Genomic DNA, 26,797 nt, shown 5'->3' with positions numbered 1-26,797 from the left:
TTTCCCTTTTCACCGGCTTCTCACATTAACTCGTATCTGCTTATTTGCTTTCTGTTTCCTTTTTGTAGTGTGTGTGTGTGTGTGTGTGTGTGTGTGTGTGTGTGTTGCTATAGGTTTGCAAGACGGCAATAATTTACTGCTACATTAGCAATTTCTCTCTCTCTCTCTCTCTCTCTCTCTCTCTCTCTCTCTCTCTCTCTCTCTCTCTCTCTCTCTCTCTCTCTCTCTCTCTCACCGTCATATTCTAGGTCTCCATCTGTTACATTCTTCCCTTTTTTTTTTTTTTCTGTCTCATTTCCACTCTCGTGTCAGTATGTTGTTCTGTTTGCAGATAACCAGCTTATAATTTTATGAGAAATAACTTCTTTCGCTCTTCTTTATACTAACTCTGCATCTGTTTGCTTGTTTGTTTTCCTGTTCTACTTTCTCTTCACCTCTATCAGGAAATTCAACTTTTTAAAGTAAAGCAAGTTAACAGGTTAATGAAAAACTTACATGAAGAGGTAAGTAAATTGATAAAAAAGCAAACAAATAAACAAAATAGTTTAAATCTTCACTCACTCAGGAGATTCGAAGACTCGCTAATTTGAATCATTGAGTCCTGAACCAAATGAATAGACAGTGTCATGCCTCTGCAAGTATACAAAAAAAAAAAAGAGAAAAGAAAAGAAAATCACAACAGTACTCATTATCAACTTTCCACATTAATTTATGTCCAATATATATTCATTATTTAATAAAGTGATTCATTGGACCACATTCTGAAACACTTCTTTCTATCTACTCATCCATTACTTTTCAAAAGGCTCTAATTGAAACGACACGGGTTTTAAAGTTTGTTTTTACAGTCCTAGTGACAGATTAACACGATTTCTAGATTACTGACATGAGAAACACTCTTGAGAACTTAGCTAATCATCTCTGTGGCCTTTGAAATTAGTTGTGGTAAGAGAGCAAAGCGTTTCTGAATACAGGTCATTGCTGGGACTCGATGTTTTGAAACGCGTTCAAGTCGAGGCAAATGAACCTTGGTAGGGGCGAGCGTGGCAGTGCTGGGCGGCGCCTGGTTCGTGTCGGAGGTTAACTGAGGGAAGGAATCTCACGCCCATAAATAACGGTACGTGGATTCACCCTTATGACCGTGTATAGGGTGAATGCGTGTGTGTGTGACAAGAACAACACCAACTTCACCACCACCACCATCAGCAAAAACTCGAGGCCAGCACCAGCGCGCGGGAGAGAAAGCAGTTTGTCAACCTCGCCTTCACCACCACCACTCTGCCACCACCACTACCATGCACATTAATCATCACTCACTCCCGTCAAGTAAATGGCTACAATATTTTCATACTAGTTGAGGTTCTCTTGGAAGGGGAAAATTAGATACTCGTACTGGATCTCGTGACTGGTCATCTCAGGGGTCATTCCTTCCCCGGATCCCAGCAGTGTGTCATCTCACAAGGTGAACATCCGCAGAGGTTGAGGGGCGAGCACGCGGGTGTTCACTGAGGGAGGTTACAGGAGGCGCGTGCGGGTAAATACTAGCAATGTCTGTCTGCCTCGTGGGTAATCTGCACGTGGAAATGATCCGATGTGTTAAAGAAAGGTGGTGGAGCAAAGTGGCCTTTTTTTCTATTTTGCAAATGTGAAGCAACGCACCGGCAGAGGAACGTGTTGCTCAGCGCTTGGGTTGCCAGACTCTTTTTTTAATCTTGTGTTCTTGTATCATTGCCTAATTGTTCAAGGTCGCCAAACTAATGACGTCACGATTATCTCTCGAGCTGCCAAGTGCTTCCATAAGGTGAGATAAAGAAAGGGGGTTTGCGTGTGGTCTCTATGCTCACGTTTTCTTTGGGCTTTGATTCACTTGCAACATTATAGCGCTGTTAACAATGCCATACAATGCATAGGAGAAGTTGGGGGTTTGAAATACTCCACGTGGTAGTGATGTTTGACCCATGGAATGTTTTAATTAGTGTTGTTTAATGTCTAAAACTGTAAGCTCAAACTACTCGGCCGCTATTATTCTCTGGAAGTGTAGCCTTTATAGAATTACGTAGCTTCTTTAGTTTGTTCCATACATATGTCAATGCAGCTTTAAGATCCCCACCTCACGTTCATGGGTCGTCTGGGGTAATCTCGCTTTTAATTACGAGCTAGACAATTGTAGCACGAGTATTTAACAATGAATTTTTCGATATTAAGACGTGAATGGAGGGTACATTTTCTTATGATTTTTGGCATTCAACAAAGAACTAGTACTTAAGCCAAACAAAATTCAAGTTTGACGCCGTGTTTCTAGCACCAAAGAAAGTCACACACACACACACACACACACACACACACACACACACACACACACACACACACACACACACACACACACACACACACACGCCTGAGTACAAGTAAACAAGCTACAAAAACTTAGGTTAATAGAGAACAGAATCATAAAAACGGGAGGTACGATGGTATTTTTTTATAGAACCACGAGAGGTTAGAGGAGGAAAGAACGAGAGGTGTATGTACGCAAATAAACAAGACAAGAATGAACAAAAAAAAAAAAAAGCTTGTCTCGGTTTGGCATAAAGCCAAAGAGGAGGAGGAGGAGGAGGAGGAGGAGGAGGAGGAGAAGTTGGAAAAAGTGTGTTTCCTGTTACAATGGAAGGAGTTTAGTTACTATAGGTGTGTGTGTGTGCGTGTATGTGTGTGTAGTCCCCTCACCCCACACCTTACTCGTGCCCTCGTGTAGTGTTTATGAGTAGACAGTAAGGCATTGTTACGTTTGTGTGTGTGTGTGTGTGTGTTTAGACCACGAACCTATCTACTTACGTACACACCACTTCTCGCCTTCCTTCCTTCCTTCCCTTCCTTTCCTCCATTCATGAAGGCACGTGCTCACCTCCCACGTGTTGGCTTTTTTTTTTTCTCTTATCCATTACCCCCTTTTTACTCTCCCCGGTAACGCCTCTACCTACTCCCGCGTCTCCCACACCTCCTCACTTTATTACCCTATACACGTTCCTGCATTTACGAGTATGACCCATTTTCACCTCCTCCTATTCTCTTTCCTGCCTTACTAACACCGAGGACGAGACAGGAATCCGTTTTTTCTTTCCCCGTCTCTAAATCTGACCACTCGTTACTCGCAGTCAGACACCGAAACCTTCCCTTACAATGTCTTCACCTTGCCACCCGCCACCCATCACCGAGCCACGCGTCACCCTCTGCTATGGTCATGCCGCTGCCGTAACCCGGCTGCCCGTCCCACTTGTCCTCTCCGTCCTTCAGGCATCTCTTACCCTTCCTCTTATCCGCCCTCTACCCATCTCTCCGTCTTACCGTCACCGTCTCCTCGCCTTCATGCCGCCTCACGCACAGCTCCCTCACGGCCACCCTGCCGGCGCCGTCTTCTCGACTTTCAAGGATAACAGACACAATGCTAGGGACTTCATATACCTTGTCATCGTGTGTCTCAATTTGTGATTAAAAGTTCATGGTGTGATTGTGTGTAGGCGTGGGTGGTCTCTCTCTCTCTCTCTCTCTCTCTCTCTCTCTCTCTCTCTCTCTCTCTCTCTCTCTCTCTCTCTCTCTCTCTCTCTCTCTCTCTCTCTCTCTCCTTGCGTGTATTCTCCCATATATCTACTTGCAAGATGAGAATGTGTGCACGTATGTGTGCGTGTGCGTGGAAGTGCCTCATGTATACTCACACAACCAGAGAGCAGTTAAGTAAAGAAGTTAAGTAAAAAAGTCACGAGAGATCACGCCACCAGCCACGTGATTATTTCTGGCTGGGAATTAAGTTTATACCGAGAAGGTCATTGTGATTTTCAAGGTGGACTGATTACTGACCAGTTTATTTGATTTATTTATCTGCTGATTTTATGCCATGTTTGCTCAGCAACAGCAACATTTTCCTTCATATCTTTTATATTTTTTTGTTGTCTAATGTTATCGGTTCATTTTGTATCGTTTAGTACGAAAGTATTTAAGTTCTTTACATAGTTGTTCAGTTTTTTGTTAGTTTTTCTTTCCTTTTTTCTCTTTTTTGTCTGGTATGCTTTACGTAGTGTAGTTTAGTTTTTTTTTATTTTCTTTCACCATTTTTTTAATTCGATAAAAAGGGACGATGCTCTGTACAATAGTTTCTCTCTCTCTCTCTCTCTCTCTCTCTCTCTCTCTCTCTCTCTCTCTCTCTCTCTCTCTCTCGTCAGCAGCATAACTAAGTCGAAGATTATGGTGATCCTCCTCATCCCCTTCCTCTTTCTTATCACCGTCACCATCATCGTCTGTAGTAGTAGTAGTAGTAGTAGTAGGACTAGTTATATTTGTACTATTTAAGGTTTTAAAAATTCAGTTACGTAATCATTACTAGGAAAAGTATAATAATAATAATAATAATAATAATAGTAATAATAAAGTAAAATTTGAGATGTAAGAATGAAGTGTAAGAATGAGTGGCGCGGGAGGAGCAAGAAGCATGTCATGAGGTGGTGGTGGCTGCAGCGGCGAGGGTGTCGGGGCGGGAGGCGACGACGGGGGAGGGTGTGGATGGGGAGTGGGGCAGAGGTGTCACTGGGAGGCAAGTGTGAGTGGTGAGGGGTGAGGGGAGACTCAACGTGTCCAGGAGTCACGTGGCCATCCCCTCCATGACCCCCACACCACCACCACCACCACCACCACCACCACCACCACCACCACCACCACCTCCTCCTCCTCCTCCTCCTCCTCCTCCTCCTCCTCCTCCTCCTCCTCCTCCTCCTTCTTCTCTACCTGCTCTCAATCCACCCAGCCTATTCAGTCTACCTATCTATATTCACCTTTTCACTTCATCCATTACTTTACCTACTTTCTTCAACACTCACTTTTCCTCCTGCTTACTCATCTTCTACCATCTCCACAGTTTATCATAATTTTTCCTTCATCTCCAGCATCTTCATCGCTCCCTGGTAACTTCCCCTAACTTGTCCCATCTTACACCACATCCACATCCCCAGGCTATGAACTGAACCCACAAAAACTAGACCTCTCCTCCCTTGCTACGTCCCCTTACAATTGCTATCCTATTTCTAACGTTATTTTAGTACAGTCAACACAAACAGCCTCGTAACAAGCAAGGTTTGGTACTGTTTGCGTTCCTTATGCTTTGTGCTTTACTTTGGTTCGTTAGTCTCCCATCAGCATAACCTCCTTCGTTCCTCTCTCGTTAGCTACTTGCACCTGTCCCTCCTCTTTCTATTCCTCGGTCGTCGCCATCCATAGACAAGTTACGTTGATGGAGGGAGAGGAGCACAGGGTAGCGACTGAGGGCTAGAAGGAGCAAGAAGGACAGGCACGAGTTAAGACGTGCACTGGAGCGAAACGAGCCCAGGTTTGACGCAAGTCGTTTAGGTGACCCTCCTCCTCCTCCTCCTCCCGTCAGGTGACACACTCATAATGACGCTCTTGCATGATCTACAGTTGAGCACATGAGGATTTACTCTTGTCCGGCCATCTTGCCCTCACCTTCATATTTTACTTGTATTTTCTCTTCCTTCTACTTCTTGAGCCTTCCTGTCTATCTTCTTTTTATATACTTTTTTCTTCCTTCTTTTTCAACTTGCCTGCTTTTTTTTATATATTTACTCTTCTCCTCTTTTATTCTTTTTTATTTTTAGTCTTCCTGTCTGCCTCGTATATATTTTTTTTCTTCTACTTCACGTTTCCTGCCTTCCTGCCTGCCGTCTTCTTCCTACTTCTCTTCCCTTTCCTTATTGTAACCGTCACGTAATCGTTATTGTTATCATCATGATCTCATCTTTTTTTCGTGTGTGTGTGTGTGTGTGTGTGTGTATGTATGTGTGCGCACGTTGTAGGCTGCCCGGTCTCCCTAAAGACCTCCAAAGCCAGTTAAGCTCGTTATCTGGCTTAATCCTCTCTTAACCATTTTAGGAGACCCTTGTCATGCAGTGGACTAATGTAGGTTAATGATGATAATGATGACGATGATTATGATGATGAGACACGGATACACACACACACACACACACACACACACACACACACACACACACACACACACACACACACACACACACACACAGGCAAAGAGACACAATACCTGACAGCCAAGTAAAGGAGCAGATGTGTCAGTACGTTTGTGTGTGTATGTGTGTCTTATGTCACGTTCACAGCGAGATGGACGTACAGATGCGTGTGTGTATATATGACAGAACAGCAGGTGCGCGTGACAATAGAGTCGTGATTCCAGGACTATAGGTAACTAAGACTCAGGGATGATATGTCAGGTGTAGAGGACAGAGGTGTAGGACAAAGTGAGGTATGTATGTAACGCTTGCTTGTACACTCCCCTTCCCCCGTCCTTCCTCCCTCACCACACATACGCGCACACACTCACACGCTCACGGACACGGAACTACACTCAGATGAACGTGGAATATGGGATAGTTATACACGCAGACACAGACAGACGCACACACACACACACACACACACACACACACACACACACACACACACACACACACACACACACACACACACACACACACACCAAGGTACTCACCCTAACCGCCTTCTTCTTGGGGTATCCATAGTCTTCGTCATCATTGAGTGGGCCAAAGCCAAGGCTCCTGAAACACAACATTATTATTAGTATTAGCACGGAGGCCAAGGTGCGAGGGAATGTTTGTGCGTGGGACTGCGTGTGTGTGAATTTGTGTATGGATGGATGTCTTGTCTGTTCTTGGCTGTGTGGTTTGGCTCTGTCGGGAGTGTCTGCTTGGGGTACAGATAGATTTCTCCTATTATTATTATTATTTATAGTAGCGGTGGTGGTGGTGGTGGTGGTGGTGGTAGTGATAATGATGGGAGTGGGAGTCAGTCGTAGTCATAATAGTAGTCATGGCCATAGTCAGTCGTAGTCAGCTATAGTCTTAGTTATAATCATAGAAATAGTCACAGTCGAAGTTACTGTCGTGGTCGTAAACGAGACTGTAGTCAAAGTCAGTCACTGTTAGTCATACTCGTATAGTTGTAGTGGTGGTAATGAAAACATGCAATATACACACAATGTAACTGATTTTTATTGCTACCAGTGCTTCCGTAACTCATAAAACCCCATGTGGCACAAGAGACATAAAGTAAAAGACGGTTCCGGGAGTCACTGGAGTTTGAAAGTCAAATGCGAATTCCACACAGCGAAAAATAAACAAATAAAATAAAGCAAAAATATTTTAATCTCGTACGTAGTATTCTATGAAACGCTGTCCTTCATAAAATACTGTATTCGATATGCATTACTATTCATTTGGTTACCAGTCGCACGGGGAACGGCAGAGCGCCAAGAGGAAAATACTTTAGGGTGTCATGAAGACTCCTGTTTTCTTTGGTTACGATGAGCTGTTGAGCGTAAACTCGTGAATTCTCTCCCACGTAGCTATTACCTCGCCTGGCACATCTCTCATGCGAGTTTATATGTATTTTTTTTTCTTCTTAGAGTTATTTTGAACCTCACGTCCGCTGCATGACCTACATTTTTCCGTGCTACAAGGGCTTGCGGGACCTGTTTCGCCATCACGGGACAGGGGGCTTAGGAGTGATAAGGAAACTGGTGCACAAAATGGAAGGACAAACTAAGGAAAAAAAAAAAAAAAGACGAAGGAAGGAAGAAGGACGCAATGGTGCATGTTGGGGAGGTGTGGTGTGGTGTGGAAGGGACGGTAGAGTCTTGTGAGCAAGGACAGAGGGAACATGAGGAAGGACGGAGGGAACTCGCGCAATCAGGTCCGTCCCAGCCTAGCCAGGAGCGGACAAGCGCGCGGAACCTTCGATACTCGTTATTATTTAATTAGAGGCAATGAGTGCGTCTGGGGGAATGGAGTGTGTTAGCTTATTCAAGACGTTCTTAGGATGTGGCAATGAGTCTTGTCTGGAGTGTGTGTGTGTGTTTCATTCCGTAACAAATAGCCACATATTTATTTGTATTATCCGAAGGATGGAAAGAAAGAAAAAAAGAAAGAAAAGAAAAGAATGAATCCTATTTAATCAGAAAATACTGTTAGCATATTTCACATTATACTCATTCACCTTTGGCTAACATCACATACTTTGCTACATAATTTTAACATTTAATTCGTTAATTTTTTAATAGGGTCCTGCATGTCACCGGCACGTCAGCACTCGCACCCCCACCAACCCTTGGCCAGCTCCACTTCCCTTGGATGGCTCGCCCTCTGTGGACCAGCAGTGCTTTCTTACAGCTGCAAGGTAATTAGACCACAGACAGACAAGATAGCCAAACGTACCATAGACAGACAGACAAGCAGACACACACACACACACACACACACACACACACACACACACACACACACACACACACACACACACACACACACACACACAAACCAGAGACAATCATGGACATTCAGACAGACAGCCAGCCAGCCAGGCATGGACAGACAGACAGACAGACAACACACCCGTGGCACTCAAGGTGAAGTGACAGCAGGAAGGGTACTGACTGCTGACCTTGGTGTGAATGTCGCGGACGATGCACCACCACCACCGCCACCATCATGGTGGCGGTGATGGCGGTGATAAATGTTATTGTTGTTATGACAAAAGAAACAAAAGCTGCAGCAGGAAGAATACGTGAATTATTGGTGTTATGGTAGGCAGCAACAGTACCTATGTAGTGGCTCAAGAGGAGGAGGAAAGAGAGAAGGAATGCGAGGGGTGGAAGGGAGAGGAAAGGAGAAGGAAAGAAACTAGAACTGAGAGACATGGGGAAGATGGGAGTGCAGGAGGAAGAGGAGGAAGAATGAGAGGGATGGGAGGGAGAGGGATGGAGAAAGAAAGAAAAGAAAAATGAGAGGGGTGGGAAAGATAAGAATGGAGAAGAAAAGAGAAGGAGGAATGAAAGGGGGGAGGAGTCGTATATTGTATGGTAATGGATAAGGATGTAATAGTTGTGAGAGAGAGAGAGAGAGAGAGAGAGAGAGAGAGAGAGAGAGAGAGAGAGAGAGAGAGAGAGAGAGAGCGAGAGCGAGAGAGAGCTGGAGGGAGGCGGGGGAAGGTGCGGGATATGGAGGGAGAGCGAGAGCGAGGCAGTGAGAGCGTGAGAGCGGCTAACCTAGATTTCACTGATAAAGTTGATAGACAAGTTAGGCTCCTGATAACAGAGACCAACCCAGTGTGAACAACCACTGAGACAGGCGCCAGGAGGAGGAGGAGGAGGAGGAGGAGGAGGAGGGGGGGGGGGGAGATGCTATAATATCAATGAACAGTATATGGTAATTAGAAAATCCTTACGTATGGTTAATAATACTGATTCTATTGTTATTATTATTATTATTATTATTATTATTATTATTATTATTATTGTTGTCATCATTATTATCATTGCCATTGTTAGCAAAGTTCATGTCTGTTTTTTTTTTAGTTATACGTGTGTGTGTGTGTGTGTGTGTGTGTGTGTGTGTGTGTAATCCTCTCGTTGTGTAAACTAATGTTCCCCTTTAATTCTCTCTCTCTCTCTCTCTCTCTCTCTCTCTCTCTCTCTCTCTCTCTCTCTCTCTCTCTCTCTCTCTGACATTCATCTTGCAGCTTCAGCAACATTTTCACATCCCTCCTCCTTTTCCTCCTCCCACTCCTCTTTCTCGTCTTCATCCAGTTCCTCCTCCTCCTCCTCCTCCTCCTCCTCCTCCTCCTCCTCCTCCTCCTCCTCCTCCTCCTCTACCTTAAATATTCCTGCCATGTCTTCTCCAGCATCACAACAACACAACACAACACAACAACACCTCCCGCATCCCTACCCATACCCCACACTTCCTTCCCCACCCACACCTCAACACCTCCCCCTCCCTCTCCCTCACCCTCACCCCTACACCTCCCTCCCTCACACCTTCTTCAGTTACATTTCTCTCTTCAACCTTTCCTCTCACGCCTCTAAAAATAGCCTTGCCCACTCCTCCTCTATCTTCTCTCATTGCTTCCTCTTGCCCTTCTTAGCCATCTCCTCTCGTCCCTGCTTGCTCTCCTCCCCAGCGCATCTTCTCCGTAAAATCTTGCTCCTCTGGCCCACAAGGTCTTTCGGTACGTCTGAGTTTACGTTCCTGCTCCCGCCCTCTTCTCTTCTCGTCCTCTCTCACCAAACCACCACCACCACCTTCTCTTTTCCCCTGCCTCCCTCCCTCCTCCCGCCTACCCTCTCTGTCCTTGCTCTACCAGTCTACCCCACACCGAAACGTACCCAAGTCACCTCACTGATTCTTTGTCCTCCACCTCCTCCTCCTTCTCTTTGGTCCTTCTCTGCCTTATGACTTCCTATCTGTGCCCTCTCCTATCTTTTCGTCCGTCACGTACCCTCCTCTTATCCTTCTCCTTTTTCTCTTCCTTCATTTATATCTGTTTTTCCCATTTTATCCCTCTTCCTTCCATCATCTATTTTTTTTTTTTTTTATCTAACTGCATTTTTTTTTCCCAACATTTTTCTCTTCGTCGTGATCCTTTCTTGAAAACATCTTTATTTTGCCTCTCTTCCATTATTCCTCTTGCTCCTGTTCCTTCTCTTCCAGCTTTTCCTTTGACCTTTTTATTCCCTTACATTTTCCTGTTTCCTTTGTTCTTCTCATGTTTCGTCATCTAACTTTTCTTTTCTTCCTTCTCTTTTGTTTATTTATTTATCTCTTCTTTAGATGTCCTTCCTTTCCTTTTCAATCTCCTGCATTTTACATACTCTCTTCTTTCTCCTCCCCCTCCTCCTCCTTCCTGACACGTGCCTCCCTTTAACAATGAAAAAAAATCTCATTATGAGAAAGAGAGAGAGAGAGAGAGAGAGAGAGAGAGAGAGAGAGAGAGAGAATACTTTCCACAACATAGGTTTCAAGAACATTCTGCACCTTTTTATTCAGGATCTTGCATACCCCTTCCTGGTCGTCACACACACACCCACACACACCCACACACCCACAAACTACGTCCTTTTTCCTCCTTCTCCTCCTCCACATCCTGCAACCCATGACGCAAGGATGCCCTGACGCACGAACTGCAAAGCTAAACGTACTTACATACCACCACCACCACCACCACCATCACCACCTCCACTAACCCTGCACACTCCCTTGCTCTACCTGTCACCCTCCCTCTCTCTTTACCTCTCCCCCTCAGCAGCAGCACGGCGGAAGGTTACGGGTATTGCAGTAACACCCCCTCTGTAGGTGACGCGATGGTGGTGTTACAGGGAGTGAGGTAGAAGGGAGTGACGTGAAGGAGGTGGAAGGATGAACATCTTTCCTGCATCACGTTGGGTAAGAAAAAAGAAAAGAAAAAGATAAAAAAAAGTGACCCAAGAGAGGGAGGGAGAGGGAGTGAGGGAGAGAGAGAGAGGCCACACTCCTTTACTCTCCCACACAGCATTGGAGGCCACGTGACTCGTTGTGGCGGTGTACGATAGTCGTGTTGGTGATGTACGATAACGTCTTCCCGCCGCCCGGTTTAAGGTTATTGATTGGCGAACATATCGTGCTAGGTGACCTCTCCTCCTCCTCCTCCTCCCTTTCCATCGCCGCCTCTTTCTCATCTTCTCTGTTTTGTCTGAGTTTTTCTTTTTCTTTTTTTGTCTCCGATTTTCTTTCCTTAACATTTCTTTCCGGAGACGCGTGTTTTTGTTACTGTTTTTCGTTTTTTAAATATTTTTAGTTTTTCGTTTTGCGTCTCTCTCTCTCTCTCTCTCTCTCTCTCTCTCTCTCTCTCTCTCTCTCTCTCTCTCTCTCTCTCTCTCAACGATAATTATGGATTAGTATTAGTAAGGTTATATAGCTACCTTATTCTTTCATACCCTTCCACATTAATGCTGGTGAAAGAAGTTAAGTTAATACAACTTACATGTGGCAGGCGGCAATTAGATTAAGTCCATGTTGCACTGTTGAAATAAATCATGATGTGAGTTAACGTTAGTGAGGTGAAGAACGTTTCACCACCTGTAGCCTCCCATCCTCTGTCGTGTTTACCTTCTCACGGACAATTTGGTTAATGCGAACAGGTTCTTTAGGAGTGAAATTCTGACCACGAAGGTTACCAGGTGTTGGCGTCTTCGCCACCTACACGAGTTCACGGGTCGATGAAAGCGTTTCCGTGCCGTACTTACTTCCCGAGCCGCGACAGAACTGCGTACTCAGGACCTTATTAAGATTTGATATACCAAATACATTTCTTGTTCGGCCAGGTGGTTCGTTTCCCAGCGAGGACTGTTCACCTGCTTTGTTCGGCGTCTGGCCACTCCGAAGATCTTGACAAAGGCACTCCAGTGGATCACCCACAGCAGCCTCAGAGGCAGTGGGGGACTGGGAGATTACCGTTGTGTGGGTCTTCCTGCGGCAGAGCTCATCTTTCAACTTACTCAAGCACCGCAAGCGCAATTCCTGCATAATCTTGCTCACCATGTAATGTCTTTCCGAAAGTTGGCAGAGGAGCGCGTGCAATAGTTTATACAAATAGAGTCCATTGACATCTGTCAGGAGAAGTAACGCAACAGGACTGATTGATCTTTAAACAGACCTTGGTGAATTTGAGACCTCCGCTAGTAAGTCTGGCGATGTATGAGACCTGCACCTTCTCACAGGCAGTCACTCAGGACCAAGAGAAAGCTCACCTTGAATCCCTCGGCTCAGAGTTAGGCCAGTGAGGCTGCGTACCTTACCAGGTCAAAGACACTGCATCTGGAGCGGCAACAGTATCGAGTTCATTGTCCAGGCCGCTCCGCCAGGCCCTGGGGAGGAGCGTCAGGAGCTCTGAGCTGGATCGACCGAAATGTTGATCCCAAAGGTAATTTCCATTTACATGACGACAGATTCCTTGTGTTGGTATTCTCTCGGTACCTTGTCCATTTCAGACAATACGCCTTAGCAGCAGAGCTAGAATTATCGGGAGCAGACACCGCTTGCTCTGAGTACGAGGGTCACGTGCTTGTTCCCTGCCAGACAGTATGGTTACGTAAAGACAGGAGAGAAGATTTAGACTGCGCTTGCACGTATCGCTTTAATGAGAAAGAGTTCCTACCATGATTTGTACTTCTACCCGTGCTGCCTCTGCCATAATCACAGCTTGGTCACAGTCCAGTCGCTGTGTTACGAGAGGAGCATGAAGCCCCACCAAAGCTGATCTGAGGGCTTGGCGGTGTACTCCTACTATCACTAAGGGACGCACAGCTACTGGGAAGCCAACACTCTGTAAAAGTAGCGACACGCATTTTGATCTCTGAATCTCCAGCAAAGAGATGTTCAAGTCTGAAGAACAGAGTAGGTGGAGAGCAGGCCGTGTCGTATCAGAGGCCAATCAACCTTGTCCTATAGCAAGAATAAGCCTCGTCTCTCTTCCTAATGTTGTCAAAATGGGTCAGGATCCCAGGAACTGGAGACCCTAAAACGTAGTCATGTGTGTGTGTGTGTGTGTGTGTGTGTGTGTGTTTAATTCACCCACGGTCTTGGGGCTCACGTGGTGGACCTCGTGACGCCAGCTATTACCACCTGCCGGGGAGCGCTCGGAGCACATAACTGTATAATCTACAGGTAAGGCTTTGACCTTCCATGCACCGCCTTTCCCGCCCTCTTGCTCACTGGGGACAAGAGCTGCTGGCTTGTGAGTTTGAGTGCGTGGGTTAGAGTATAAGTAAGAGGCTGAGTGTGTCGACTGCGAGTGAGTCAGAGTTGGTGAGCTTGAGTACGTGGGTAAGTTGAGTATAAGGAAGTTGCTGAGTGCATGTCAAAGGGAGCGAGTCAGAGGGTTAGTGAGGGGATGAGTGAGAGTGAATGAGTGCATGTTAAGAACGAAGACTTAAACTGTTCAAGTCATCGCCGAGACCTCGTGACTTCGTATTAGCACGAACTAGCAATGGAAGAACATCGCTTCTAGAATTAAAAAAAAAAAAAATAAATAAATAAAGGAAAAACGTGAGTTAAACGTGGCTCTCTTGGGCACATGGCACGCACGCGCTTACGCCGTTGCTCCAAAGATAGAACAAAAAAAAAGATGCAAAGAAAAGAAAAAGTGTGTAAAATCTGATTACATTGCAACCAGGATAAAGGTTCAGGATGGGAAGCAAATGAAAAACTGTATACAATCACACATCCGCAGCCTCGAGAACAGTCACGCACTCAGCGCGTCTTTATCACTTCGTCGCTGCCTCCGTCATGGCCACCGCCACCACCGCTGCTGCCTAGACGCGATGAGAGAGAGAGAGAGAGAGAGAGAGAGAGAGAGAGAGAGAGAGAGAGAGAGAGAGAGAGAGAGAGAGAGAGAGGCGTGGTAGCAGGAATGTATGTGTAAGGTGGTTGGGTGGGCGAGTGGGTCTGTGCGTGCGCGTGAGAGCTACAATGTCACTGCCAGGTGCTTATGGGACGATCACCACTCAAGGTTGATACGGTCCAGTGCCAAAACACACACACACTAAAGGTTAACAGGAACAACTGCCAAAACACACACACACACACACACACACACACACACACACACACACACACACACACACACACACACACACACACACACTCTGACCACTAATGTCTCGCTCCGCCCACACGCCCATGGATAAACACCACCCCATCATCTTCTACCCACACACCTGTACATATTTGCAGTACAGAACATGCCAAGTCCTGTGGGGTGTAATATTCAAAACAGTGTATAAAGGAAGAGAAGTTTCAATAGTGTGTGTGTGTGTGTGTGTGTGTGTGTGTGTGTGTGTGTGTGTGTGTGTGTTATTCACTCACCCACGTTCCCCTCTCTCATGGATCACGTGTATAGCTCGTGTATTACCGCAGAGAGCTCAGAAAGCATAAAATCCAATATATGTATAGTTAAGCGGTGACCTTTCATGCACCATACTCCAAAGAGAACCGTGTGTGTGTGTGTGTGTGTGCGTGTCTTACTTCCTGCCTCGTGTCATGAATGGCTGAAATAACACGAGGGAGGAAGCATGACCAGGAGAGAGGGAGGGATGGAGGGAGGAAGGCAGGGAGGGAAGGAAAGGAGTAAGTGTGACGGGAGGGAGGGAGCATTGAGGAGGGGATGGATAGGAAAGGAAAATAGAGAGCAAGGCAGGGAACAAAAGAGAGAGGAAAAAAAAAAAAAAACACAAGAGTGGGAGAGACTGAGGCAAGAAAAGAATAATGAGAGAAGAAACAGGAAAAGAAGAGTGCCAATTACAACGGGAAGGGGAAGAGAGAAGGTAAAGGCGTGAAGATGAGGCAGGAAGGGAGATATAATGGGCAAATGGGTTAGGAGCCGAGGAAGATAAACAAAACATGGAAGAGATAATGTAGAGGTATGGGGAGGGAAGGGTATAAGGGAATAGACGGGTTGGGGAGGGAAGTGGGGAGGAGAAGGTGAGAGGAAGGGAGAGGGGGATATTGACTGACTCCCACACCCAAACACACACACACGCACACACACATGTGACTACACGTGACAGAAACAGAAGCTTCATACGTACGTACAGACTTCGCTGTTTTTTTTTCTTTTTTCACCCCACAGAAAAATATATGTAGTTTTGTAAAATGTGTTTTGTTAATTTGCGAGTCTTAAGTGGAGGAAGATTTTGGCTGAAGTATGATTTTTTTAGTTCTTTATTTATCTATTTATTTTAGTCAACCAAGAAGTGCTTACCGGAAGTTAATTTAATGTTGTGAGTTAGAACGTTGAAAAGATACATTAGTTTCTTATCTCCTGTATATTGCACGTGTACCAGGAGTTATAATAGAATTTATTTTACTTAGAGAGCTATATTTTATTCATCTTTCTATTACACATCGATCTTTCAGAGAACTGATAGAAAGAAAACTCGTTATGACAGATTTTTTTTTCGTGATAATTCTTTTTTTTTCGTCCATTGATATTTTCAGTTTCATTTGGAATTCTCTCTCTCTCTCTCTCTCTCTCTCTCTCTCTCTCTCTCTCTCTCTCTCTCTCTCTCTCTCTCTCTCTCTCTCTCTCTCTCTCTCTCTCTAAATAGAAGTGACAATGAGGGCACGTGCTGGTGAGGGGGGAATGGGAGCTGAAGAGAGAGAGGAAAGGAGGGACGGAGGGAACGAGGGAGGGAGAGGGAGAAAGGGAGGTGGGTCGGCATAGCATTATGTAACTGACCTTGAGACTCGAGCCGTTAACCTACTGATCGACATGGAGCATATCACCCACAACAACAACAACAACAACAACAACAACAACAACAACAACAACAACAACAACAAACAACAACAAAACAACTAACCGCAGATCTTGTAGCATCAACACTCCCACCGCCACCACCACCACTACCTTTACTCATTATCATCTTACTGCTGCTAATATTGTATTATTTCTACGTCTTCTTGTACTATGTTTACAACAACAACAACTACTACTACTACTACTGTGCTATGCTGCTGCTGATGCTATTGCTACTGCTGCTACTGCTGCTACTGCTGCTACTACTACTACTACTACTACTACTACTACTACTACTACTACTACTGTTGGTGCTACTACTGTTGTTGCTGCTTATATGTACATATATATTACAAATAATAACTCTAATACTTATAGCATGTTACGTAAGTGCTAATACTTTACACTACTCATTGCAATACTAATTACATTTTAGATACTACAACTACTAGCATATTAATACTAATGATACATTAATATCATTAATATTACAATCATTATCCTACCACTACTACGACTACTACCCCGACTACCACCATCACTACCACCATCCCGCCTTGAAGAGTGAGCCATGAAGTGTATACAGGATGAGCCGCGCGCGTATGGCATGGCCTGTACCAGGCGTCCGAACATGTGACTCCTTGGAATGTTCCCCATCTAAGCCTGACTGACTGACTTACTCGGGCCGATAACCACCACTGACTAATCTTACAATTCTGACCTTGAATATTACATAAAAAAAGGGAGAGAAAAAAATTATATTGTTAGTACAGCTTTTACTTAGGTATTTCCCCATCTCTCTCTCTCTCTCTCTCTCTCTCTCTCTCTCTCTCTCTCTCTCTCTCTCTCTCTGATGCTTTCCTTAATTGTACCGAGAGAGAGAGAGAGAGAGAGAGAGAGAGAGAGAGAGAGAGAGAGAGAGAGAGAGAGAGTAGGAGCCGTTATGTTGATTACAGTTATGACAGACTTTACGAGATTTAGTTTGTCCAATTGTGATGACACGCGGTTACTTTCTTCCCGTATGTGTGTGTGTGTGTGTGTGTTTGGGTAGGCGGCTTGTGGGATTATATAAAGTTGCGAACACTTTTGGTGACGGTGTGGCAATGTTTGTGATGTAACGCTCTGTGAATTGGTGTTGTGTCGATGGTGTAACGTATTAAAAGATGACTGTGGTGTTTTGTTTGTGTATACACAGGAGGGAGGTGAGGGGTGGGTGTGTATGAATGTGGTGTAAAACATTACTCATCCTTGTAATTGTAACGTAACATCATCTACGTATAGTGATGGTGGTGTATGATAATGGTGTAACGTGAGTAGACATGACGTGTACGGGTGGTGTAAAACGTGACACTTGTGAGAGCGGAGAGCTACGGGCTGAGAGGCACCTGTAGCATCACGCAGCGTGACACTTTTGATAATCGTACAGGAGAGGCACGTCATGTATGGCACCCGTAACATGGCGATGATGGGATGGCACTGATGGCACTCATGGCACTACCAATACACTAGTGTGGCACGAGTGAAATAGTTGATGGGTCATGCAGGGTGAAGGCAATGACATGACACCTGTAGTAGTGGCAGTGTCATAACAGGGATGCAGGCACAGATGCAGGCAGGCAGGTGAGGTGGGACGGGGTGATGAGAACAGGTGTAGTAGAAGCAAGGGACACTCACCGCTCCACTTTGAGACACGAGCTGAGGGAGCCTCCGTCCTCGTAATTATCCATTCTCTCTGAGTTGATCGGCCGACACTAATAGGGTCATCTTGTGCTTAGCTACACAACCGCCACACTCTCTCGCCCCGCACACCACACACTCTACGCGAATTTATCCACGACGATCACACAACTTATAATATAGACCGACTAGACTGGCCGCTGCGAGGTTCTGGTGGGGCGACGGCGTCCACACCAGCCGTCACGTGGCCCTAGGGTGACGTCACACCTCACGTGGCAAGGGTGTGCACGCTCTCAACCTGCGCACTCCCTCGCCCCTCCTCTCCTCTCTCCCCCGTCTTCCCTCCGGCGTTCGATACCGGGTCACAATTTCGGTCTTTTAGGCTCTATGGAGATTTTAAGGCTTGGAGAAAGCACTGGAGACTCTGAGGTATTGTCCTGGCAGCAGTGTATTAGTAAAGCACCGCCAAACAGAGTGTTGCGTGGCTGCCAACACGAGGCCCGGTGGTGGTACACGTGACCCACTCCTCCGGCTCCTCCTCCCATCCCGTTTATGCCTCCCCGCTCCCCTACCAGTATCACCGCGCTCTGCTCCTCCCTTCCCAGTCCCAACCTCCTACTCATGCCAGGAATTATCCGCAAGTAAACTTTTCTCCCAGCCAAAGGAAGTGTTATCGCCCCCACGCAGTCACCTGTGTGAAATGTGTGATGCCTCGTGGATTATGTGGAGCCTGATGAGGGTCATTGTGGCTTGAGTGGCACCGTATTGCCGTAATAAGGAGTACTTTAGAGGGAGTGGAGTTATTGTGTAGAAGGAGTATTACATGTAATTCAGTAATGGAGTGTAGGTGCTACGCGGCTACAAGCGGGGCGGGATACAAACAATGAAGAGAGAATAAACAAGAACAAGTCTGGCACCACTTCTTCCTCACAACATCCTCCTCTCCCCAAACGTCGATCCCAAGAATGCCAGGATTTCCGAAGCGATTAATACATCTCCTATCACGAAACGACTTACTAGTAGCTTGTGTATATCCAAAATGACCAGTTCATAAGTATAGGAAACGCAAAAACGCTTTCGTAACTTTAAGGCGAGGAAGGACAGCATCGATCATACTCCAAGAGGTTTGCCGGAGCGCGGTCACGTTGACTGCGGCGTGGTGGCGGCGAGCAGATTAGACACACAGCTACTTGTATGACAGCGTTCAAAACAATGCACTTGCAAGTAATTCTGCTACAGGCACGTTACAAAACAACAACAAGAAAGCATTCCTCAGGCAAGACACTTTCTCTAGTGAAGCAGAAAGGACAACAACATTCAACAACAAAAACAAAAAACATATTTGGAGGCGGCGCCGGTCTGGGAACTGTTGCATAATAGCTTGTTGTGGCCAGTAATAGAAGTGGTGGGCAAGGGAGGGCGCGAGGCGGACATGGCCTGCGGAAGAGAGGTCTGCTGCGGGTCACTGCCTCGCTGTGAATGAAAAAAGGGAGATATTCAGCTATTCAAAAATTTCGTTCCCGTTAGTTTTATTGCCGCGTGAGTGTGTGTGTGTGTGTGTGTGTGGTGAGCGGTATTCTTAGTGCTGGGCTGAATGATTAAGAAGGGAAAGGGTTAAGGGGGGAAAGTAAAGATTTAGTGTTGTGCATATTTTTGGATCAGCGCCATGGCACGCTATGAATAAGTGGATAATTTAAAATTCTCTCTCTCTCTCTCTCTCTCTCTCTCTCTCTCTCTCTCTCTCTCTCTCTCTCTCTCTCTCTCTCTCTCTCTCTCTCGTAGATCGACCGCGTGTCAGTCAATCCGACCTAACTAACTAAACTGACAGACAGACAGACTGACCGACCGACTGCCTGCTTGAGTGATGAGTATCTAAGCTGCCAAAATACGGTTCCTGGTAAAACTGCGGTTTTATTATCTCACGTTTGCCCTTGACATTTTATTTTTTTCCTGGACGTTATCAGTGATAGAGTCGAGTAATTTTTCGTCTCCACAGTCCCGCTCTGGTTGTGTGCGGATTGACGAACGAACAGCAGACGTGTGTGTCATCACGTCACGTGGCTCCCTGGTGAGTCTGGTTACTGTTGTTGTTGCTGCTGTTGTTTATAATGTTGATGTTACATGTACCACCACTGCCTCCTCCACCATTGTCACTACTGCTACTACTACTATACCATACCCCTACCAGAACCACCACTACCATAATCTTCGGCATTGTTTCGACACGAGTAAAAAAGTGCAGTGTACCTAGTTTTCAAAGTTATTTCGGTCCCCTTGCGGCTTTCCCTCGGGAGTTGTAAGGAGGAGAGAAAGCAGAGCGGGGCAGCGGCAGCAGCTACTCCAGACCGTGTGCTTGTAAAGGGGATGTAGCAGAGGGCGTGTTGAGAGGCCCGGACCGCAGATTAGGACCCCTGACACCCACCAACGCTGTCACGTTGAAAGTAAAACAGATAAGTAAATGCACGAACCTGAATATTCATAAATGTTGATTTGTGAATAATTAACTAAGGGAAAAATGGACGAAATACTTCAAAATTCTTAGGATTTCTTGCCTGATTTTTCCTTGCTAACTATGACTTGAGTTATTTCAGTAGAACGGTATCAGAGGACTATAATAGATTAATTGGTGGGATTACACTATTTTCTGTCCATCTTTTTTAGAGAAAGCGATTAAGCGTTTCTTAAGTTAGTGACTTACTAAGCTTAGCGAACTAGTGACACAAATAAAATTATAAGGAAATGAGAAAGGAAAGAAACAATTTATTGGGATAAATTTAGCTTTGGACAGAAAATGACTCGTGTAAGTTTCATACACGGACTTGAGTTTATAAGTTAATAAGTGTGTGTGTGTGTGTGTGTGTGTGTGTGTGTGTGTTATCCTTATCCCATACTGGTTGAAGTTTTTCGGAAGTTATATATTTTTCGTGTTTTCATTTAGCCTTCCAGGAATTTTTTTTTTTCTTTTTGTTTTTATGGAAGTGTCCTAATTTTTAGCTCTCATATACATTTTAAATAATATTCTTGCACTTTCATTCCTCAAAATTTGATGTAAAGTCAACTGGTACAAACATTTTTAATAACAGAAAATAAAAAGATGCATTTTTTTTGTTACTACAGTTGTTACCAAGAATCTCTCGGGTCTCTCTCTCTCTCTCAGTTTCTTGGTGTGTTATTACAGTTGTTCTCTTCTGTTAATTCAAGTCATGAAAAGTGTTGAAAAGAAATAGAAGTAAATGTCTGAGGAGTGAGGATTTTCATTAACTGTTACCTTTGTTAGATTGGCAAATTATGCATAAACGGAAAGTGTTGTAGAGATGAGGAAAGAGAATGGAATGTATGAAGGAGTGAAAATATTGCAACTCTTATATTAGACTGGAGGACAGGAGGCGACTAAGAGTAAGTAGACGAGGGAAGAGAATGAAAGGGAGTGAAAATATTACTTTACACTCGCATTGGTCATCAGGACTGAGTGTGGCTAAGAGTAAATAAGTCTTGTGGAGTGAGGATAAGAGAAGGGTTACTTATGAAGAGAGAGAGAGAGAGAGAGAGAGAGAGAGAGAGAGAGAGAGAGAGAGAGAGAGAGAGAGGGGGGGATGGGGGGATGATAGAATGATGTTGGTTAGCTCTTGCATTACTCGTGTGGGCAGACTAGGGATGCGAATAATTATAGAAAGTCATGTACGAGTAGAATGAGAGCGGGGGAAGGGGTAAGGCCTGCGCTAGTGTGCCGCCCAGTCCCCACCCAACGAGTCGAACCAATCATCGTTAAGGGCCTTGAGTACTCAGGATGTCAGGCGGCTCTTCAGTCTGGGCAGTGCATAGTTATCTAATCGAACGGCAAGTGCCCCTCGTAAGGCCAATGATGTACCAGCAGCTCGAGGCAATGTTATGGACGAGGCGTGTTGTGACTGCTCTTTGCTTTCGAGATTGCTGTCATCAGAAGTTTAGGAGCATGAAAGGGCTAAATGATCGTACCTCGTTTATCTTTGAGGAAGAAAGATTTTTATCTTATTCCCAGCAACACTATTGTCATGTCATACACCATCCTCTTCCATCCCCTTTTCTCTCTCCCTCTCTCTCTCTCTCTCTCTCTGCTTCGCACCGGGTAACTCGACCGCAGATCACTAAATGGAATTCTAAGCGTAGTATTTGTAAGGCCGTCCGTTACGAGAGCTACGTTGCCTTGGTAACAGTCATTGCGACGAGATGGAGTCAAAAAACTGTACTTTTCCTTTTTACTCATTTTTCCGCCTTTCCAAGAGCACTCGGTCTGTGCAATACCGATGATAGTGCCATATAGTATTGGCTACACTCTTAAAAATACCACATATAATTATAAAGACTCAATATCAAGCGTAATAGCTCGCTCTGCTCCCAGCCAGTTCAGCAATCACAGTTATATTCTAGAGAACTAAGTAAAGTTGGGAGCATATGCTGTAGCAACACGTGACTTCGGCGCTCCTCTTTCCTTAGTGGAAAAGTGCCAAACCGGACACCATTTACGCATCCCAGAGTGGCCTTCTGCTGGTGGTCATTACTGGAGCGGTGTTCCAGTGATGACGTCAAAAATTTGTTTCAGACAAGCATCTCACCCGACGCTTGCTCTCCACGTCTTCACACGTCTGTCCTGTAAGTCGTGCTTTCTTATGCCTGTGCTAGCCTTGTTTCTCTTTTCTTTACTGTTTTTACACCCTTCACCCACCAAATTCTGGGCTTCCCTGCTGTTGTTCTTCCACCGGACACCACCTCAGGCATCTATTGACACACTCATGCCTCGTTCCTCATCACTGGAGCTCTTTTCACATTGATAATTAATCAACCAGTGGGCAAGGGCGCCGTATCTCCAGTACATTCAATAGGTTGTAGATGAAGAAGAAGACAATAATGGCAATACCCTACAATACTCTCCCTAAATAATGTTCTTCCTCATTTCTCTCCCTTCTCTTTCCCTTCCCTCCACCCATCTTGACAACAACACATACCTAATCACCAGGCGGGAGTGTTGGCATACCTAAACACTTTCCAGTATGTCATATGTCATCTCGAACCCTGTCTGTATCGATCGCAAATGATGTTTAGTATGACACTTTTCGTACTACTCCCCTTGACTTAAGTCTACCTTAAACAGGTTTCCCATGCAGTCCGAAGGGAAGGAGACTCACCTGGTCAAGAAAGGTAAGAGATATATATAAGCTTCTGAGGAATTTATGAAATCCAAATGATTTTTACGAGAATCTGCTATGTATAATGAGGTTGAAGATGAGCGTTAAAAAGATAATGTGAGAACTTTGGTTGCTTGTAATCGGTCTTAATCATTTTTTTATTTAAGTTTTAATTAGCATTAAGATGATCAGCGGTGATCCCTGCTGGTTCCTACCACCTTCAGTTTCTGGAGGTCGGCTGCTTGTATAACGGCGCAACTAGCTGATTGTTTTTCGTGTAAGTTCTAATAAAATGGTATGAAGGTAGTAAAAATAGTGTTTAAAAAATTTATTAGTTGTTGTGTAGCAAAATTCTATTTCAAGAATTAATATAGTAGTAGTAAGAAGTTATAGCACATGTTGGCAGTCTTGGCCTTGCTTTCGAGAATGTTTATTTTTCTGAATGTGGGTAATTCAGTTCGAAGAGCAAATATGCATAGCGTATGAGCGAGTTATTTCTTGATTTTGCAAATTCGGGTCAGTAGCAGTAAGTAAGTAGTAGTGGCAAAGAATCTTGCAAATATGATGATGATAGTTATGGTGGTGTAAACAGAACATGTTTTTGACATTGAAAAGAATTTTATTTTTATACAACAATTTGCATTTGGTGTATGTATATATCCTGCATCCTTCCAGATAAACACCATGGCGCCTCATTACACGTTGGTCTGACTCCAAGAAAACAATCCCTCCAGCAAGATGAACCCGTGGCCAGTGCAGTAGTATAGAATGTGGCGCGATCTAGTCCTTACCACACTCCCTTAAGTTACGAAGCCAACGCAGTCCACGTCTGCAAGGAAAATTATATAAGTCACGTTAGTTAGTAGTGTTTGTTATATTCTCTCTAAGGTCACAATCAGTTTAAAAGACACATTTTTAAAAATTAGAAGTTAATATGCATTTGAAATAAAAACACGTTTCATGTAATAATGACTTAAGGAAATTCATCCCACAGACAAGGAATCAGTGATGTGGAGTATGGACGACGACGACACACACACACACATGGACGACGACGACACACACAGAAAGAGAGAGAGAGAGAGAGAGAGAGAGAGAGAGAGAGAGAGAGAGAGAGAGAGAGAGAGAGAGAGAGAGAGAGAGAGAGAATCCACAGTATGTTCCCCCACAGTATGTTTACGAACCCACAGTCACTCACTGACTGGTCTTGCTGCTGGTCCTCACCCAAGCACCGTATCTCCGTCTGATGCTGGCGAGCTCCCTCTATTGTATTCGTTCTTCCAACATCCTCCAACACTCCTGGAGTCCTCGCAGATGTTATGCTGTGTGCTGCTTTATCCGATTCTCGCGAGATGTGCTGCTTGTTGTCCATATCTGAAATAAAATATATAAAATTAATAGATTAATTTCTCTTGAGTTTTTCCTTTTATAATAGCCTAGGTCTCTAGATGAATTTCGTAGTTGGGACTCTTATCTAAGGTGATAAAGTGCTGCAGCAAAAGGTAACTTGTGCCATTACCAAAGCTTTTTACTGTTGACAACTCAAAGCCTTACACACCTGGCTATTGTGAATAAACGAGATGGGGGAAATAATACAATCCTGAAATAAAGGCTACGTGTTTGGTGAGCAGATAACGTATAAGTAAGTAAGTTACGGACGGGCGAAACGAAGCCTTCCTAGCCCTCCTGATTACGTTAACATTTAATATTCGGTTATATTGGTTATATTGGTCACGGGATGTGCAACCGTCATCACCCACTTATGCGTTTTGAACAGACAATAAGTGTTCTTCACTCGGATCCCCAGTACATTTCGACTAAAATGTCCCCACCATAGCGCAGCTCGAATCGTCAACATGTCAGCACTACGTAAATCAACATCACCCTCCACGCCAATGGCTCTTATCTCGCTCGCGTCCGTCTGCAGGACGGTGTTCCTTCATGACAGTCTACCACGGCGCATCGCCATCACCTGACCAACTGCCACCGGCACCAGTCATCACCACCACACAACCACAAAATATAAAGCAACGAACACACACACCGTACAATTTGGATCAAAAGCCTCGACGGCTGCTCCGCCTCGCCACCAGCACAGATTGAAAAGAAAAGTGAAGTTTGGGGATAAAGGGAGGGAGAAAGGAACTACTGTAAAAAAAAAACTACCGTAAAAAGTTTCATCATTATCTTTGATTCCACTGCAAGAGAAAAAGGAATCCCTGTCCAAATCTTTTGTATTCATCTTGTCCATATTCACGTCTACTTTGAAATACTCCACTAAGATATTTATCTATGAATTCCTCAAAGTTCTTGATCTGCTCTAACAAGTGATTCTAGCTTCGTCAGTACCTACGAAATGCTTCGAACCATTGTGGTTATTAATGTGGCTTGAACCACTAGTGGCTAAGCCCTCCGTTATGAGGTTTATTACGAAATCTTTGAGTTAACAATCAAAATGATTTTAGTGATTTAATTACATGGAGGAAAACTTTCAAAATTGACTAACAAGACGTCTGGAAAGTGGCAACTCTCTCTCTCTCTCTCTCTCTCTCTCTCTCTCTCTCTCTCTCTCTCTCTCTCTCTATACAGACATATATATGATATTTATCCCCATCACCACCACCACCATCACCACCAAAATTATCTAATTCCCTCAACCATCTTTTCGCTAACCACCACTATCATCATTATCACTTTATTACCACCACACCACTACCACCGACACATTTAACGTAGCGCGCCACCTACCCTTGCAACCATTGTCTAGCGATCCAACGTCACGGGGAACCATCACCACCTCACTAGAAGCACGATATACATGACAGCATACTCACCTTATATTTTAGACCAAAACGCAAGACCTCACACAAGCACTGCTGCCTCCGCTCCCCCACCGGTCAGGACTGAGTGGGAAGGAGACGGAGGAAGAATGAACCATACGAAACGGACCATGAAGCCTGCAGATCAAAGAAATTCCTCCAGTCTTATGCATTCAGCTTAGCCAAATGTGTGTCCATTCATTCTCTGCCAAGCCACCTAAACTTCTTGCTTCATCGACGATTTCTTCAATTTTTTAATTAATTAATTAATTAATTAATTTTTTTTTTTTTTTGTCTGTCCTTACCAAGATTATGTTACATTAGGTTTGAAGCTTCATTCCTTTCGAACTTTTATGGTACTTATGGATTGTACAGTCGTTAAGTTTTCGATTATGATAATAAAACCAAACAATTTAGAGATGGTGATACATTGTGTGTGTGTGTGTGTGTGTTGCCCAGTCTTTCATTGTTTACGTGACACTGAGTTCTTATTCTTAGTAAGATTAACTAGTATGACCACTATTTCATTTCATCATCACACCACTACCACCAAAACATTTAAACTGCTGAATTAATCATCATCGTGACGCATCACCACCACCACTGCAACCACTATCTGGCGAGCCACCATCACTACAATTATTCACCTGTCACCACCCACACTACCACAGCCACGATATACAAAACAGTACACCTACCTGACATTTAGACCGAAATCTCTTCCTTCCTCGATCACTGTTACTTCCGCTCTGCCACCGCCACCGACACTGACGACAATAGAGACTTAGGAGAGGAGGAGAAGGGAAGAGAAACTACCGAACGAATCGAAGCATGAAGCGTCATTATCATCATGTCTGTATGAGTGCAATGAAAGACAAAATCCTGCATTCATCTGTGCCAAATGTTATTACTCCGGGGTACGCCAGCAAAATTTCT

General features: G+C 44.6%; 1 protein-coding gene and 2 long non-coding RNA genes across 8 annotated transcripts in view; 1 reads left to right on the top strand and 2 right to left on the bottom strand.

The window, feature by feature from the left end:
- The window catches only part of LOC135100065 (transcription factor cwo-like), a 54,446-nt gene extending 36,140 nt beyond the window's left edge, over positions 1-18,306 (bottom strand). For both annotated transcript variants that reach the window (XM_064002959.1, XM_064002960.1), the window contains exons 1-2: positions 17,878-18,306; positions 6,566-6,632 (exon numbers count right to left, since the gene is read on the bottom strand). In XM_064002959.1, the coding sequence (XP_063859029.1) occupies positions 6,566-6,632; positions 17,878-17,930 (120 nt within the window). In that variant the 5' untranslated portion in view covers positions 17,931-18,306. The remainder of the gene's footprint in view (positions 1-6,565; positions 6,633-17,877) is intronic.
- Positions 741-24,440, top strand: LOC135100068 (uncharacterized). Of its 4 annotated transcripts, none has more exons than XR_010268515.1 (7): positions 741-1,117; positions 8,153-8,268; positions 19,877-19,948; positions 23,009-23,055; positions 23,210-23,345; positions 23,718-23,896; positions 24,037-24,440. It is a non-coding gene; the product is annotated as an uncharacterized LOC135100068 (long non-coding RNA). The 4 variants fall into 4 exon arrangements; XR_010268516.1 differs by having other exon boundaries at positions 742-1,117; positions 23,210-23,337; XR_010268513.1 differs by having other exon boundaries at positions 1,004-1,117; positions 23,210-23,319.
- Positions 23,641-26,746, bottom strand: LOC135100069 (uncharacterized). Of its 2 annotated transcripts, none has more exons than XR_010268517.1 (4): positions 26,560-26,746; positions 25,877-25,999; positions 24,241-24,416; positions 23,641-23,871 (listed from the first exon to the last, which is right to left on the bottom strand). It is a non-coding gene; the product is annotated as an uncharacterized LOC135100069 (long non-coding RNA). The 2 variants fall into 2 exon arrangements; XR_010268518.1 differs by having other exon boundaries at positions 25,877-25,945; positions 26,560-26,647.
- Positions 26,747-26,797: the final 51 nt, after the last annotated feature.

Source organism: Scylla paramamosain, chromosome 4 (genome assembly GCF_035594125.1).
Source record: "Scylla paramamosain isolate STU-SP2022 chromosome 4, ASM3559412v1, whole genome shotgun sequence".
NCBI lineage: Eukaryota > Metazoa > Arthropoda > Malacostraca > Decapoda > Portunidae > Scylla > Scylla paramamosain.
The sequence above is the reverse complement of the archived record's forward strand: the minus strand, read 5'-3'. Positions and strand labels throughout refer to the sequence as shown.